The sequence below is a fragment of the Dryas octopetala genome, chromosome 8 (genome assembly GCF_963921425.1).
Source record: "Dryas octopetala chromosome 8, drDryOcto1.1, whole genome shotgun sequence".
NCBI lineage: Eukaryota > Viridiplantae > Streptophyta > Magnoliopsida > Rosales > Rosaceae > Dryas > Dryas octopetala.
The window spans coordinates 20,609,625-20,627,587 of record NC_141373.1 but is presented as its reverse complement, the minus strand read 5'-3'; the positions used below and the strand labels follow the sequence as shown (position 1 = coordinate 20,627,587).

The following is a 17,963-nucleotide window of genomic DNA, read 5'->3' as shown; positions in this document are numbered from 1 at the left end:
ATTGTCAATTGACAATTGTTTTACAATTTTTTTTTTGTACAACTAAATTTAGGGGCCTAATTTAGATTTTCGCCCCTAGGCATTCCAAAAGTCAGCAGCTGCGGCTTTTGGAATGTCAGCAACTTTTGTGCAGGCACTAGCGTAGTTGCCATAGTAGTGCTGTGGCTCCTCCATTGCAGTGATGTGACTCTGCCACTGCTTCCGGGCCAAGTCAGGCGCCACCATATTCTCCTTCAGATCTTTCTCCGCTTCCTCCAGCTGGGCTTTGAGATCCACAACTTCAGCTTTTGTGGAATTTAGTTCCTTTTTGGCCAAGTCAAGCTCTGTCTGCTTCTCCTTGTGAGCTGCCTCATGTTGGGCTTTGAGAGCCACAACTTGAGCTTTTGTGGAATTTAGTTCCTTTCTGGCCAAGTCAAGTTGTGTCTGCTTCTCTCTGTGAGCTGCCACAACTTGAGCTTTCACGTCACTCAAATCTTCCCTGGCCATACTCAAGCGTACCCTCGCTTCATGAAGTTCCCGTTCCGCCAACTCCCTCAATCGGATCTCTTCTTCCTTGAGCAGCTTGAGAAACTTTAGTTCTTTCTTATACTGGCGGCCAAAAAATCCAAATATCACATCAAAGAGGTGCCATATATAATTATATATGTATGTCAATTAAATTAAGCAAATGCAATTAATAGTTTAGAAAGAAACTAAAAATTAAGTGCTACATATCAGCACTAAACAGAAAGTACTACACAACCTCATCAACAAGCGACATTCCTTCAAATCAAATTCTGGTGTTATGGAGGTACGACAAGGGGAAGAATTGAGATAAAGAAGAGCACGGACCACTGATTTCTTAATTGATTAAAGGAAAACAATCAGCCATTACTCCTTTATAGACATGTAAATTCTACTAAGGCAGACTTTTCTACCTTGTTGGACAAAGATTCCTTTTCTAATAAGCCTAGTTGATTATTTCTTGGTAGTAAGTTTAGGATTTCTTGTACATTAAGTTTAGGATTTATTTTCCTTGTACAATAAACGCACTCCTCTGCATGTGTGTCTGAGATTCCACTATATATATTCCTAAAATCTTTCATGGTACATCTTTCCAATCCTTGGTACTTTTCTTCTCCTCTAGTAACTTCCTTAATTTTTCTCTCATCTAGTTATGGCTTCTTCTTCTGGTACTATTGTCTCTCAATTTGGTGTTCCTAATGTTGTCAGTATTAAGCTTGATCGCAACAATTATCATCTATGGCTTGATCAAATTACTCCTCTCTTAAGAAGTCACAATCTTCTGTCTTTTGTTAATGGCCAAGGACACGTGTCCTGATGAATTTGTCAAGGATCCTAATACTGGCAAAAAATACTACTGTTGTTGATCCCAAGTATGACGAATGGATTCAGACTGATTAGATGATGCTATCTTGGACTAACGGTTCTCTCGAACCAATTAACCGTTTTGGCTACTGTGACTCGATGTACTTCTGCTCGCGAAGCTTGGTTGTCTTTGGAAAATCGAATTCTTCAACTTCGAACTGATTTATTGCGTAGTTGATTATACCGGGCTGACTTTAAATCATAACTATCCAAAAAAATTGTATGTTGCACCATGTGTTAAATGCTTAAATTAATTTTGAAACTCAAATGAGAAACACAATCCTCTCAACAAAATAAAATAAAATTGAGAAACACAATAGAGCTTTCCATTCAGTACCACAAATACTCTCCAGTTTAAGTCCCAGACCCACATCCTCATTGGAAGCTAGGATCAATCCCGACCCAGAGGAAAATAGCTTCTAGTGAAAAGATTAGCAATGGAAATTAAGTTACAAAATACCAATCGTTTTAGAAAGTTAAAACTAGAGATATAATTACAAATCATCTGGTAAAGTCTAACAAATGGTAAGACAATAAAAAATGCGCAATGTTATTTCTATAAAAGAAAACATAACTGAAACATGAGAAGAAATTAAAATAGAGCAATCATAGAAGAATAATAGAGCAATTAATAGTAAGAAAAACAATACTTCTTGGACTTTTACATTACTAGACTTTGTCATGTTATTGATGCTAATTACGGTGAAAATAACTTAAGAACACTTAGAGTCGAGTCCATAATATGAAATCTAACTTAGCTAGGATGTACTAATTAAGAAAATGAAAACTGTATGTTACCAGCTAATTAATTAATTAAATTTAATTATAGAGTCTAATAATTAAAAGTAAATTATTAAAAAGTTCATTTTAGAGTCCTTTGTACAAAAAAAAAAATTCACCTAAAAGTTGGAAGGATAAATAGGTCCACTTTGAATAAATAAAGTCCACACTTTGTACAAATAAAGTTCACGTTATGTATTTTTTCATGAATTTTTTTTTTTTTTTGGAAAACTAAGCAAATTGCCATTGTCATACTGTCCGGCCATGCCGCCAGCAATAATTGCCACTGTGCGATACTAACAATGATTGTCACTGTCAAATAGTAGTAATTAATAAAGTATTTTTACAATTTAAATAGTTACTGTGTCCTACAGTAACAATAATTGCCACTGTCAAACAATAACAATTAATTGCTATTACCAATCAACTTCTTCTTCCAGCACCGGGACTTGTCCCAAACCCTGGTCTTCACGCACACTCTCCTTCCAGCTTGGACTGTTTGGTCTTCGGGGTGCGATAAAACGGCAGAGACATCTCGCTTGACATTTTTCTCTTTGGACTATTTTTTACTTGAGTGCGTTCGCACTGTGCTTAGGCTCTGGCCTTTCTCCCTTCACCTTCTCTCTGTTAATCTCTCTCTGTTTTCTTTCAAAACTCACTCATTTCAGGCATTTCTTTAAGTTTCTTTGCTTTAGCTTTTAGTTGCAGTTAAGACTACCAAATACACCACTACATTTCCCTTTCCCACTACTGATAGTTGTGTCTGCTATTAACAAGAAAAAGCAAGAAGAACAAAAAAAAAAAGAAATTCACAAATTTTGAGAGAAACCTAGTATTGTATTTGTTTGCTTCTTCTTCTTCCTCTTCTTTCTCACAAACACGATTCCCAGCCCCCCAACCCGATCAGAACAACGCCGTCGTCTTCGCCATCAAGAACCAGAGGGGCAAAATCTGCATTCTCAACATTGACGACGGAGGCATGCGGGGCGTCTTCTCCGGAAAGGCCTTGGCTTAGCTCAAGCATGCCCTCAAGCTCAAATCTGGCAATCTCGACGCCAGAGGACCGGCTTGGTACCCGTTTTTCGCAATCGGGCCGGGTTGTATATTGGGGTCTAGATCTGTGTTTTTTTTTTTTTAAGACCCAATAATTAACCAAGGGACTAAAATTTAGAAAAAAAAAAAAAGCGAAAAATTGTAGTAAAAGGACTCCAACTTATATGCCAATTCTAAATAAGGATACTACTTTCAAAGTGACCCAAACGAGGACTTTAACATTCTTTTTTACTCAAATAAGGACATATCGTTACTTTTGTTAAAAGGCCCATTAGTTTTAGGGGTAAAATTACCATTCCACATAAATTGGTTATTGTTCATCATCTTCTTCCTACAGCCCAATTTTCCAGATTCTGCTTTTTTTTTTTTTTTCTCAACTTTGCCTTAACGTTTGACTTAACAAATTACCACCAAAGTAAGCAAACTAATATTTGTTTTAAAGCTATGCATCTCTTCTTTACAACTATATAAATAACATTAAATATGGACAATTAAATTATTAGATAATTGACCTCAAAGTAGGCTACCCGAACACTGTCAAAATTTCCAAATTTTTTCAGATTTTCCAATTTCAAACCAACTTCAATTTCTTTAGATTCTAACACCTGAAATCGGTTTCTTAGGTTACTAGAAATGTGTTTAAAGCTTCCAAAATAAACACCCAACCTCAAATCGACCTAAAATCCAAATTGAAATCAATAACACAAAACCTCAAGATTGGGTGTTCTCGATTGTAAAGAGGAGGTGCATAACTTTAAAACAAGTATTAGTTTGCTTACTTTGGTGGTGATTTGTTAAGTCAAACGTTAAGGCAAAGTTGAGAAAAAATAAGAAAAATCTGGAAAACTAGGCTGTAGGAAGAAGACGATGAACAGTAACCAAATTATGTGGAATGACAATTTTACCCCTAAAACTAACTGACTTTTTTTAAAAGAAATATATAACGGTTTTTCCTTATTTGAGTAAAAAAGAATGTTAAAGTCCTCGTTTGGACACTTTGAAGGTCTTCCTATTTGGAACTGGCATATAATTAAGTTGAAGTCTTTTTGCTAAAATTTTCTAAAAAAAAAAAAGAAAAAGAAGTTATGTTTTATTATATATATATACACACTTTATCTTGCAATTAAAGCCAAATTTGGCATGATCGACAACAATGTGCAGGGACAATACAATTTTTTATTTGTGAATAATACAGTGGTAGGATTGATGAACTTGAAATTAATTATAGAGACGAAAGTAGAAATCGAGTGCAAACTTATGCCAAAGAGGTATCCATTGTGATGGTCTGAGACTTAACTTTTGCGCAACTCCAATGCCTTACAGACAAAGTCATACAACATTGAATTCTCCTTCCGAGCTGCCTCCAGCTGGGCTTTGAGATCCACAACTTCAGCTTTTGTGGAATTTAGTTCCTTTCTGGCCAAGGCGAGGCTGTCGAGCGCTGCCTGCTTCTCCTTGTGAGCTGCCTCCAGTTGGGTTTTGAGAGCCACAACTTGAGCTTTAGCGTCACTCAAATCTTTCCTGGCCATTCCCAAGTAGACCTTCACTTTATGAAATTCCCGTTCCGCCGACTCCCTCAATCGGATCTCGTCTTCATTGAGCAGCTCAAGAAACTCTAGTTCTTTCTTAGACTGCAGGCCAAAAAAACCAATTATCACATGAAAGAGGTGCCATATATATATATATGTCAATTAAATTAAACTAAAAATTAAGTTCTACATATTAGCACTAAACATAAAGTACTACACAACCTCATCATCAACAAGCGACCTTCCTTCAAATATGGGACATCTGTCGGCGGCGGGAGTCTTACATCTGCACGGATCTTGTTGAATGAATTGATCCATTGTTGTATGCCCCACTTCTTATTAGTTAATTTTTTCCTACTCGGACCCGCCGTACTTCCTTTGACTACTCTATCAAGTTATGGTGTTATGGAGGGCCGACAAGGGGAAGAATTGAGATAAAGAAGACCACGGATCACTGATTTCTTAATTGATTAAAGGATAACAATCAGCCAAATATTACTCCTTTATAGACATGTAAATTCTGATACGGACATTTCTACCTTGTTGGACAAAGATTCCTTTTCTAATAAGCCTAGTTGATTATTTCTTGTGTGTTAGGTTTAGGATTCTTGTACATTAAGTTTATGATTTATTTTCCTTGTTTGATTACATGTTTTGCTTAGGGTATATAATTCTGAAACGAAGAAGAATCTATCTTTGAATACTTTATGTGTGCTTTGTAGATAAATCTTGAGAAAGCAGTAAAATGATTTCAAGATTACTACTCTAAACTAGATAATTAATAAATAAGTAATTAGGAAATTATGAAATTAATAATGGTGGAATACGATGCCTTGAGTGTTTTCTCATTTTGGTTAACTAAATTCCTAGATTTGGAATCACTCTATTCTAAAACCAACGACATCAAATAGGACAAACAAATTGAATTTTAAACCCCCCGAGTGGGGCTTGAAGACAAACAAAACTCTTATATATATATATATTTTGGATTTTTATTCAAACTCACGACTTTTTGGAGGTTTTGGGCCTTTGGCTAATCACTATACAAATTATTAATAATTATTTAATTAATAATAAACTCACAATTCGCATGAAATTTTTTATCAGCTAAATAATGTAAAATTGGTAAACTTCTTTAAAAAATTTATCAAGGGTGAATATAAAATATGAAAAAAGTTTACTTTTTCTTTCTCATATTATGAAGTTTTACTTTCAAAAGTTAGTAAAATCCATGATGCAACTAGGCATAAGAGGAAGGGTGAAGTAGAAAGGAGAATATAGAAAGAGATGGTAGATTAATTCAAAACAAAATGCATAACAAATGAAAGAAACAACCTCCTCAACAACAAATAATATATATAACTATTCAATTAATGCATGCTTTGATGTTCTCAATTCATAAAGAAAAACTTAAGCCAAAGATCGAGCTATCCATTGTGATGGTCCAAGACTTAACTCTTGCCATGCCCCATTGCCTTCCTGGCCAAATGGGCTTTTGTTGAAATTAGTTCATTTCTGGCTAAGTCAGGCTCTGCCTGGTTCTCCTTGAGAGCTGCTTTGAGAGCCACAACTTGAACTTTAGCGTCACTCAAATCTTTCCTGGTCATACGCAATTCTACCCTCTCTTCATGAAGTTTCCGTTCTGCCAACTCCCTCGATAATACGGATCTCTTCTTCCTTGAGCAGCTTAAGAAACTCTAGTTCTTTCTCAGATTGCCGGCGGGCCAAAAAAACCAAATATCACATGAAAGAGGTGCCATATATAATTATATATATAGGTCAATTAAATTGAGCAAATGAAATAGTTTAGAAAGAAACTAAAAATTAAGTTCTGCATATCAGGCTCTAAACTCTTCACATTCTGGAGAGTTTAGAGGAGGATAATTAATTCATGTAAATGTACTTTTTTTCTTGACTATGTTCCGTTTATTGGTTGGTTCACTTTATTTTCACAGTCCATGTTCTTGTTTGGTAGATTGTATTGTATGGCAGCCATACAAAAGTCTGCTATGTACCTGATTTTCTTCCACAGTATCATGCCGGGCAAGAGAAATCGACCTTGTTCCAGACAATTGTCCTGATTTAAGAAGAATGTGGTGAAATGCTTCGATGAGAAGCTAGCTTGTCTGGAAGCTTCTCTTTCTAGTTAATGATCTTTTATATCTTATTTATTAATGTGTATGCTCCTAGCTAGAATGGGTACTTGTTCACATACTGTTTTGATAATTTGTACTTGTGCTAGTTTTTATTTCTCTTTTTATTGCAATGCCTGCATCCATTTTCTATAATGCCATATACTGACACTGGCAGCCACCTTAATTAGCTATTTATTTGTATTGGGTTGACAACCACCATAAATCATCTGAACAGCAGATCTCATCTGCTTCTTAATCTTTACCCTCTCTCTCCCGCACCCTTTCTCCAATCAAAACCCAGCCGTCCGGCGGCAACGTTGGCAAAATCGACCCTAAATATTCATCTACCAGTTACCATGTCAAAATCGACGAACCGATTGAACATCGTCCTCCTTTATGCAGGCTCAGAAACAGGCATTTGCAATAATTTAACCTTAAGCCACCACATGTTGAAGTTTAGTTTCAGAACAAGGACGTAGCTCACTTCACAAACGAATTAATCCAGAGGGACAAAGCTCACTTCACAAACGAGAATCAATGCAATGGGACAGAGCTCACTTCACAAAGAATCAATGTAAAGGGACAGAGCTCAACCACGAATTGCACATCCATCACACAAATTGCTCACTCCTTCCTCTGTTGTGCTCTGTTAATTTAAGGTATTTTGCACTATGGGTTTGGTATGGTCTTGACGTTTTCCCATTTAATTTGAGGATTTGGCTTAAAATTGTTATTGGGGTATGGGTTCATGTGGATATATAGTTTTGATAATTGTTCGATTTCAAGGTATGGATATATTTAGGGATTTCAGAATTTGGGTTAAAATTACTCTTGACGTTTCCCATTGAGTTTGACAATTTGGCTTCAAATTGGTTCGATTGAGTGAGTTGGGTAGAATTTAGTAGGGTTTACAATTATGGGTAGTATTTTGTCTGAATAATTGGCTTGAAACTGGAATTTAAATTTTTTAGATTGTTAGTTGTGCAAAATGTTATTTGTGATTGCATGGCAAAACATGATTGGCAAACAGTAGCTTGTATTGACTTGTCTGAGAATGCAATTGCACTTTCGTCTGTATAGAATTGCATGTGATCGAATGGACAGTTCATGAATTGCTTACTTAAAAATATATCTATTTTGCAGCAGGGAGACTGAATCAGTTTAATATAGCTGGGCCTTTGTGCTTTGTAGAAGTCCATAAAGTTTTGTTTAGTTCCTTTTGTTATTGGTTTTTGGCCAACAATTAGTTTGTTTGTTGAGAGCAGGAAAATGAATTAATATATTATTGTTTCAGAAACTCAAATATTCAAATTTATTGTATAGATCCCCAGTCCGAAACTCTCACTGAATCTCTTTCTCCCTTAATTTCCTGCTCGATCTCTTTCGCTGTTTCCTTCTCATTGATTCTCACCTTGTAAGAGGCAATCCACATCTAATGTCATTTTAGTGGTCATCTCTTTTGCACAACAGAGAAAAGTAGAAAGAACATGCTCAAATCAGTAGTTATCGATGGTACTCTTCTAGTTTCTTGGTTTGTTTTCGTTCTACTGTTGTGTGCTTGAGAATACCCATAGGTTTCAATGGAACAAAGAAACATAATCATGTTCTGTTGTGCAAATATGCTCTATGGATTCTTGTTTCCTTTCACATGCATCCCAGTAACTAACTTGCACACAAGTAAAACCTGTTTTGCAATGGCCTTTTGAACTTGTTTCTAAGACACTTAACATTTAAACTTAGATGTGTTATGGGATTAATTGACTTTGAGTTTTAAGGAGACTATAGTAAGTTTCAATTTTCTTAAACATCCAACTTCAACAGAACTTGAGTTAGTAATCACATATTTTGTTTATTCTAGTTTCCAGGCGATGAAAGAAGACATTTAAACCAACTCGAAAGTTTTCACAAATTCAAGTTTGAAGAAGGCAGTAAAGATGCACCCCTGGCCTTGAAATTGCTCTGAGAAGTGATGTGAAGGACCAGTTCTTACCTTTGGCTGTTAATTGTGCCTCTGTTATATGCTGCAGGGTCTCTCCAAAACAGAAGGATTTGGTAGGTCTATTATATATAATCTTCATTTTAGAAGTTAGGCAAACAGAAGGCTTCTTCTTCTTTTATATTCTGTAGTGAATTTTATCATCTTACCAACTTCTGTAATTAAGAAAAACAAGCCGATTCCATCTTTTCATTTCAAAATACCTACTAGTGTCCTGAAATCAATCTTATATTTTTGAAGATTACTCGTTTGGTAAAAAAAAAAAAAACATACAGGAAGGACAACCTTGGCAATTGGAGATGGGGCAAATGATGTTGGCATGATTCAAGAGGCTGATATTGGAGTAGGAATCAATGGCATGGAAGGAATGCAGGTAAGCTTCAGAAATAATCTTTGACTTTAGGACTTATTTCTGGTGACATGGATGATATGTATCTGTATAATATACCCTTGTTATTCAATTTGAAATTTGTCTTCTGTGCAGGCTGTTGAGATTTCAAGGACAGATTACAAGCCATCGGAATGGACATCTTGTATCTAGAGATTTGCATTTTTGGGTTTTATGTTTAAATTAATTTGTGAGAGAGATGTACATGTTTTGATGGCTAGACTTTGATATCCGAATACTAGTCACTTGTCATTTTGAAATGAAATGTATTAACATCTACTGTTGCTACTTATATTGAAAACAAAGAAGGATGTATTTAATGTAGTAATTTTGAAAAAATGAGTTTAAAATAGTAATTAAAATCCAATTTGTGACCAAATTCTATCACTAAATGTATCTACAATATTTTAGTGAAGAAATGATAGGTTTTAGTGATGAAGATTTTGGTCACCATTTCATGTAACCACCATATCTAACCATCATATTTTAGTGATGAATATATTTATGTTCCTCACTAAACCATCATCTATAGTGATGAAACATAGGCCTTTAGTGACCAAAATTTTGGTTTTTAGGGATGGAATAGTTCATCACTAAATCAATTTTTTTAGTGAGGAAAGACTTTGGTCACTAAAAAGTATAGGTTTTAGTGATGAATATTTTTTGTTCCTCACTAATAGGCTTTAGTCACTTGGTTTGGGTTTCGGTCAAATTAGAAACTTAAACTTAAACCCTATATTCTATATCCTAAATCCTATTGTGTTTTTTTAAAATTTTAAATCCTATAACTTACCCAATACACTATACCTTAAGACTATAATTCATAGTTGGTAACTTGGTATATAACTATAGAAGCAATTTTGTTGAGAATTTGGGATTGCATGTCAAAACCTGATTGTCCAACAGGAGCTTATATTTAATAGTCTGAGAATGCATTTGTCCTTTCGTCTATACACAGTTGCAGTGTGAAACAATTTTTTGCCCACTGATAAAGTTACTATTTTCTTGATGTTTGGTTCAAGAAAATGGTAACTTGGATCAATAAAATGATAACTTACCATTTTTTGACAAAAAGTTACCATTTCTTGAGAAAAAAAATAAAGAAAATGGTAACTTTGGTCAAGCTTGGGCTTGGTTACCACTTTCTTGATCGAAGTTACCATTTTCTTGATCGAACGATCAAGTAAGTGGAAACTTTTTTTGCCCCACTAATTTGCTTACCAGTTTCTTGAGGATTGGTTCAAGAAAATGGTAACTTGGATCAAGAAAATGGTAACTTACCATTTCTTGAGAAAATGTTACCATTTCTTGAGGGAAAACATCAAAAAAATGGTAAATTTGGTCAAGCTTGGGCTGAGTTACCACATTCTTGAACCAAGTTACCATTTTCTTGATCGATCGATCAAGAAAGTGGTAACGTGTTTTGCTTGGCTGATTTCGTTACCATTTTCTTGAGGTTTGGTTCAAGAAACTGGTAACTTCGATCAAGAATGTGGTAACTTACCATTTCTTGAGAAAAAAATCAAGAAAATGGTAAGTTTGGTCAAGCTTAGGCTGGGCTACCACATTCTTGAACCAAATTACTATTTTCTTGATCGATCGATCAAGAAAGTGGTAACGTGTTTTGCTTGGCTGAACACGTTACTATTTTCTTGATGTTTGGTTCAAGAAAATGGTAACTTCGATCAAGAATGTGGTAACTTACCATTTATTGAGGAAATGTTACCATTTCTTGAGAAAAAAAATCAAGAAAATGGTAAGTTTGGTCAAGCTTGGGCTGGGTTACCACATTCTTGAACCAAATTATCATTTTCTTGATCGATTGATCAAGAAAGTGGTAACGTGTTTTGCTTGGCTGATTTGGTTACTATTTTCTTGATGTTTGGTTCAAGAAAATGGTAACTTTGATCAAGAATGTGGTAACTTACCATTTCTTGAGAAAATGTTACCATTTCTTGAGGAAAAAAATCAAGAAAATTGTAACTTTGGTCAAGATTGGGCTTGGTTATCACATTCTTGAACCAAGTTACCATTTTCTTGATCGAACGATCAAGAAAGTGGTAGCGTGTTTTGCTTGGCTGATTTGGTTACCATTTTCTTGATGGTTGGTTCAAGAAAATGGTAACTTCGATCAAGAATGTAGTAACTTACCTTTTCTTGAGAAAATGTTACAATTTCTTGAGAAAAAAAATCAAGAAAATGGTAACGTTTTTTGCCCCCACTGATTTGGTTACCATTTTCTTGATGTTTGGTTCAAGAAAATGATAATTCGTTACCTAAACATACTTTGGGCGACGAACTTACTTTGGGCGACGAACTCACTTTGGGCGACGAAATTGATAAGTTCGTCGCCCAAACTCTTGGGCGTCATGGTTTGGGCGACCAAATACTTGACGAACAAATACTCGACGAAAATCAACTTTGGGAGAGAAACTAGGTTCATCGCCCAAAGTGTTTTTTCTTGTAGTGAATTAATTGCTACTGCCAATCAACTTTTTCTTTCAGCACCTGGACTTGTCCCAAACCCTGGTCTTCACGCACACTCTCCTTCCAGCTTGGATTGTTTGGTCTTCGGGGTGCGATAAAACAGCAGAGACGTCTCGCTTGGCATTTTTCTCTTTGGACTATTTTTTACTTGAGTGCGTTCGCACTGTGCTTAAGCTCTGGCCTTTGCTCCGTTCGCCTTATCTTTGTTAATCTTTCTTTGTTTTCTTTCAAAACTCACTCATTTCAGGCATTTCTTTAAGTTTCTTTGCTTTAGCTTTTAGTTGCAGTTAAAATCTACCAAATACACCACTACATTTCCCTTTCCCACTACTACTAGCTGTGTCTGCCATTAACAAGAAAAAGCAAGAAAAAAAAAAAGAAATTCACAAATTTTGAGAGAAACCTAGTATTGTATTTGTCTGCTTCTTCTTCTTCCTCTTCTTCTTACAAACACGATTCCCAACCCCCCAACCCGATCAGAACAACGCTGTCGTCTCCGCCATCAAGAAACAAAGGGGCAAAATCTTCATTCTCAGCATCGACGACGGAGGCATGAGGGGCGTCTTCTCCTGAAAGGCCTTGGCTTAGCTCAAGCATGTGCTCAAGCTCAAATCTGGCAATCCCGACGCCAGAGGACCGGCTTGGTAACTGTTTTTTGCAACCGGGCTAGGTTGTACATTGGGGTCTAGATCTGTGTGTCTTTTTTTTTTTTTTTTTTTTTTAAACCTAATAATTAACCAAGGGACTAAAATTTATGAAAAAAAAAAAGGAAAAATTGTAATAAAAGGACTCCAACTTATATGCCAGTTCTAAATAAGGATACTACTTTCAAAGTGACCCAAACAAAGACTCTTAACATTCTTTTTTACTCAAATAAGGACATACCGTTACTTTTGTTAAAAGTCGGTTAGTTTTAGGGGTAAAATTACCATCCCACATAAATTGGTTACTGTTCATCGTCTTCTTCCTACAGCCCAGTTTTTCAGATTTTGCTTTTTTTTTTTTTTTTTTTTCTCAACTTTGCCTTAATGTTTGACTTAACAAATTACCATCAAAGTAAGCAAACTAATACTTGTTTTAAAGCTATGCACCTCTTCTTTACAACCACATAAATAACATTAAATATGGACAGTTAAATTATTAGATAATTGACCTCAAAGTAGGCTACCCAAACACTGTCAAAATTTACAGATTTTTTCAGATTTTCCAATTTCAAACCAACTTCAATTTCTTTAGATTCTAACACCTGAAATCGGTTTCTTAAGTTATTAGAAATGTGTTTAAACCTTACAAAACAAACACCCAACCTCAAATTGACCTAAAATCCAAATTGAAATCAATAACACAAAACCTCAGGATTGGGTGTTCTCGATTGTAAAGAGGAGGTGCATAACTTTAAAACAAGTATTAGTTTGCTTATTTTGGTGGTGATTTGTTAAGTCAAACATTAAGGGAAAGTTGAGAAAAAATAAGAAAAATCTGGAAAACTGGGCTGAAGGAAGAAGACGATGAACAGTAACCAAATTATGTGGAATGACCATTTTACCCCTAATAAACTCACGACTTTTTGGAGGTTTTGGGATATTATTAGGGGTAAAATTCTCATTTCACATAAATTGGTTACTGTTCATCGTCTTCTTCCTACAGCCCAGTTTTCCAAATTTTGCTTTTTTTTTTTTTTTTTTTTTCTCAACTTTGCCTTAATGTTTGACTTTACAAATTACCACCAAAGTAAGCAAACTAAAACTTATTTTAAAGCTATGCACCTCTTCTTTACAACCATATAAATAACATTAAATATGGACAGTTAAATTATTAGATAATTGACCTCAAAGTAGGCTACCCGAACACTGTCAAAATTTACAGATTTTTTCAGATTTTCCAATTTCAAACCAACTTCAATTTCTTTAGATTCTAACACCTGAAATCGGTTTCTTAGGTTACTAGAAATGTGTTTAAAGCTTCCAAAACAAACACTCAACCTCAAATAGACCTAAAATCCAAATTGAAATCAATAACACAAAACCTCAAAATTGAGTGTTTTTTATTGTAAGGAGGAGGTGCATAACTTTAAAACAAATATTAGTTTGCTTACTTTGGTGGTGATTTGTTAAGTCAAACGTTAAGACAAAGTTGAGAAAAAATAAAAAAAAATGGAAAACTAGGCTGTTTGAAGAAGATGATAAACAGTAACCAAATTATGTGGAATGACAATTTTACCCCTAAAATTGACTGACTTTTTTTTTTTTTTTAAATAACGGTTTTTCCTTATTTGAGTAAAAAAGAATGTTAAAGTCCTCGTTTGGACACTTTGAAGGTCTTCCTATTTGGAACTGGCATATAATTAAGTTGAAGTCTTTTTGCTAAAATTTTCTCAAAAAAGAAAAAAAAGAAAAAGAAGTTATGTTTTATTATATATATATATATATACACACACTTTATTTTGCAATTAAAGCCAAATTTGGCATGATCGACAACAATGTGCAGGGACAATACAATTTTTTATTTGTGATTAATACAGTGGTAGGATTGATAAACTTGAAATTAATTATAGGGACGAAAATAGAAATCGAGTGCAAACTTATGCCAAAGAGCTATCCATTGTGATGGTCTGAGACTTTGTTGAACACTGATGCAATGATAAACAGAGAAAGGAAAAGAGGGAGAGAAGAGAGGAAGGAGGAAGCACAAAATATGCGTGATGCTCAGAATGAGCCAGCCACTAACAATTTCATTATATCAAAGCATGTCCATGTAAGGACAAGAAAACGGTTACAAAGCAAATGAGGTGGAGTGACTGTGATCACATCATCACCATTCATGCATCTGTCCTATAAGGCAGTGCCAACTGTCAGAAATTAATACAAACCATTTGTAACTAATTAACTAACATAATCTTGTATTAAAGCAGCTACGTAAGAATGGAATTCAATTAGAATCCTTAATTCCAACACTCCCTTCTAAGGTTTTAATTGAATTCACTCCAAGCATACTTCTCAACAAACAGAACCTTTCCTTTGCTAAAGCCTTGGTGAATATATCTGCAATTTGATCTTCACTCTTGCAGTATAGAAGATCAATCTCCCCTTCCTGCATTGCCTCTCTGATAAAATGAAACTTTCTTTTAATGTGCTTTGATCGTTGATGAAACACAGGGTTCCTTGTCATTGCAATAGCAGAGGTGTTATCACACATTATAGTGGTTGGATCCACTTGTTCTTCACCAAAGTCTTGTAAAACAAACCTCAACCAGATAGCTTGAGTAGTGGCTTCTGCTGCACTCATGTACTCGGCTTCTGCAGTGGATAATGCTACACTTTGTTGCTTTACAGATGCCCAAGAGAAAACACCACTGCCAAAAGAGAATGCATAACCAGAGGTTGATTTCATGTCATCTTCATCACCACTCCAATCACTATCACAGTAGCCAATTAGAAGTGCTGATTCCCCTTTTCTGTATAGAATTCCATGGTCAATTGTACCACTGATGTACCTCAGTACCCTTTTGGCAGTTCCAAGATGCTTGGAGGTTGGACAATGCATAAACCTAGCCAGCAAACTAGAAGCAAACATTATGTCTGGTCTAGTTGCTGTTAGGTAAAGTAAACTGCCAATCATTTTCCTATATAACCCTTCATCTGCAGCCTTGCTTCCATCTTCCTTTCGTAGCTTATCTGTAGTGGCAAGTGAGATTGAAACAGGCTTGCAATCTTTTAAGCCAAACTTCTCCAACAGACTTGAGGCATATTTTCGTTGATGAATGAATATACATCCTTCCTTTTGAACAACACCAATGCCAAGAAAGTGATGTAATAATCCCAAATCTGTCATTTCATATCTTCTCATCATTTCTTGTTTGAATTCCTCCATCATTTCCTTATCACTCCCTGTGTATACAATATCATCCACATAAATGGATACAATGAGTGTGCCTTTTCCCATTTTGTGCCTCACATACAGAGTTGCTTCACTTGAGCTCTTTTCAAAACCACAATGCAGCAGAAATGAGTCAATGTTGCTATACCAAGCTCTTGGAGCTTGTTTAAGTCCATAGAGAGCCTTTTTTAATTTGTACACCTTGTCTTCAGCATTTGAAACCACAAATCCCTCAGGCTGTTCAACATAAACTTCTTCCTCTAATACTCCATTGAGAAAAGCTGATTTCACATCTAATTGATATAGCTTCCACCCTTTCTGAGCTGCAAGTGAAATTAAGGTTCTGATTGTATCCAATCTAGCTACTGGTGCAAAGGTCTCGTTGAAATCCACTCCTGGCTTTTGAGTGTACCCCTTTGCAACCAGTCTAGCTTTGTGTTTCTGTATTGAGCCATCGAGATTAAGCTTTGTTTTAAAAATCCATTTCACTCCTACAATAGGCTTATCTCCTGGTCTACACACAAGTTCCCAGGTATGATTTTTCTCTATCATATTGATCTCATCTTCCATAGCCTTTTGCCATGCTTGATCTTTTGCAGCATCAAAGTAGCTTTCAGGTTCAATGACACTAAGTTTGCAATGAGCAAATACTTCATTCAGGTTCTTCCATTTTAAAGGAGTAGTGTCATAAGTTTCAGTCAGCACAATCTCATTTCTTGAGTTGACTTCAGGTGAATCTGATCTCAAGGAATTTTCAGCAGCAGGAGGATCATTGTTTGGGGATTCCTCCACACTGTGTTGAGTTTGGTTAGGCAATTCTGAGCTTGCAGACATATCATCTTCAATTTCCCCATCTGTCCAGGGCACAGTAGCATATATAATCTCTTCCTTTTCCCAATTCCACAAAGCAGACTCATCAAACACAACACTTCTAGAGACAATAACCCTGGCTGTTCTTAGATCATACACTCTATACCCCTTTTCCCTCATGCCATAGCCTACAAAAACTCCCTTCTGACCAGATTCATCCAACTTATGCCTTCGTTGAGATGGAATAAGAGTGTAACAAATGGAACCAAAGATTCTCAAATGTTTGATTCCAGGCTTCCTTCCACTGAATTCCTCAAATGGAGTCACATTTTTCAAAGCTCTAGTGGGACATCTATTGAGTAAATAGACTGCAGTATTGATTGCTTCTCCCCAAAAATGCTTAGGCATTTGTTTTTCATGTAACATTGCCTTAGCCATCTCTACAATAGTTCTATTCTTGCTCTCTGCAGTGCCATTTTGCTGAGGTGAGTAAGAGACTGTTAATTGTCTTTCAATTCCAAATTTTTCACAGAATTGATCAAATTCCAAAGAGGTATATTCTCCACCTCTATCACTTCTCAATTTCTTGATCATGAATCCACTTTGCAGTTCCACCATTGACTTGAATTTCTTGAATACATTTAGCACCTCAGATTTGCATCTCAGAAAATAGACCCAGCACATCCTGGATTTATCATCAATAAATGTGAGAAAATATCTATTCCCACCAATAGTTTCAGTCATTGGTCCACAGACATCTGTGTGTACCAATTCAAGTAGGTTAGATGCCTTCTTAACCTTCCCTTTGTCAAAGGCTTCTCTGTGAGACTTGCTTACTGCACATCCTTCACACACATGATCCTTTCCAGCAATCTGAGGTAGTCCATACACCATATTCTTATCCTGCAATTGTAACAAGCTGTCAAAGTTTAAATGGCCATATCTCTTATGCCATTTCCAGGAGGAATCAATGACAGTGGCTTTGTTTGCCATTTCAGAGCCAATGTCCTCGAGAGCAAGGGGAAAACACCTGTTCCCTTTCATCTGCACACTCACAACTAGACTTTTAAAATCTCTATCTCCATAAATATTTGCAGAAAAATCTCCAAAGATCAACCAATAGCCATGCTCGACCATTTGTCCAACACTCAACAAGTTCTCATCTAACCCAGGTACAACCATTACTTCAGTAATGTATCTTGTGCCATTCTTGGTTTTAACAGGTAGTGTGCCTTTGCCAATTGACTCAACAAGATCACCTGTCCCCATTTTAACCTTGCATCTCACACTTCGATCAATGTCCACAAGTAGAGACTCACACCCTGTCATATGGTTACTACAACCACTGTCCAGGTACCACACATCTTTACAATTCTCCACAGATGCTTTATGACATGCATAAAACATAGTAGCAGTCTCTTGTACCTGATTAGCATAGTTGACAACCTGTCCCCTTTTATTTGGTTGATGGCAGTCCTTCATCATGTGTCCAAATTTCTCACAATTGTGACATTTGATTTTCCCTTTGAACCAACATTCCC

The 17,963-nt window shown here is 35.8% G+C and overlaps 2 protein-coding genes and 1 long non-coding RNA gene across 3 annotated transcripts; 1 reads left to right on the top strand and 2 right to left on the bottom strand.

Annotated features, from left to right (window-relative positions):
* On the bottom strand, window positions 1-1,066 carry LOC147277920 (uncharacterized). Its single transcript, XM_086255422.1, has 2 exons — window positions 743-1,066; window positions 1-588 (listed from the first exon to the last, which is right to left on the bottom strand). The coding sequence occupies exons 1-2, from the start codon at window positions 758-760 to the stop codon at window positions 76-78; spliced, it is 531 nt and encodes a 176-aa protein (XP_086111548.1). The 5' UTR covers window positions 761-1,066; the 3' UTR covers window positions 1-75.
* Window positions 1,067-4,363: 3,297 nt separating this feature from the next.
* LOC147277919 (uncharacterized) lies at window positions 4,364-5,168 on the bottom strand. Its single transcript, XM_086255454.1, has 2 exons — window positions 4,953-5,168; window positions 4,364-4,832 (listed from the first exon to the last, which is right to left on the bottom strand). The coding sequence occupies exons 1-2, from the start codon at window positions 5,046-5,048 to the stop codon at window positions 4,494-4,496; spliced, it is 435 nt and encodes a 144-aa protein (XP_086111580.1). The 5' UTR covers window positions 5,049-5,168; the 3' UTR covers window positions 4,364-4,493.
* Window positions 5,169-7,171: 2,003 nt separating this feature from the next.
* On the top strand, window positions 7,172-9,543 carry LOC147277918 (uncharacterized). Its single transcript, XR_015124061.1, has 4 exons — window positions 7,172-7,524; window positions 8,724-8,917; window positions 9,102-9,234; window positions 9,346-9,543. It is a non-coding gene; the product is annotated as an uncharacterized LOC147277918 (long non-coding RNA).
* The last annotated feature ends 8,420 nt before the right edge of the window (window positions 9,544-17,963 follow it).

Bases quoted from the DNA above. Each gene is read 5' to 3' on its own strand.
- LOC147277919 (XM_086255454.1), bottom strand. From the start codon at position 5,048: ATGGATCAATTCATTCAACAAGATCCGTGCAGATGTAAGACTCCCGCC. The intron at 4,833-4,952 runs GTTGTGTAGTAC...TTTGGCCTGCAG, and splicing joins GGTCGCTTGTTGATGATGAG to TCTAAGAAAGAACTAGAGTT.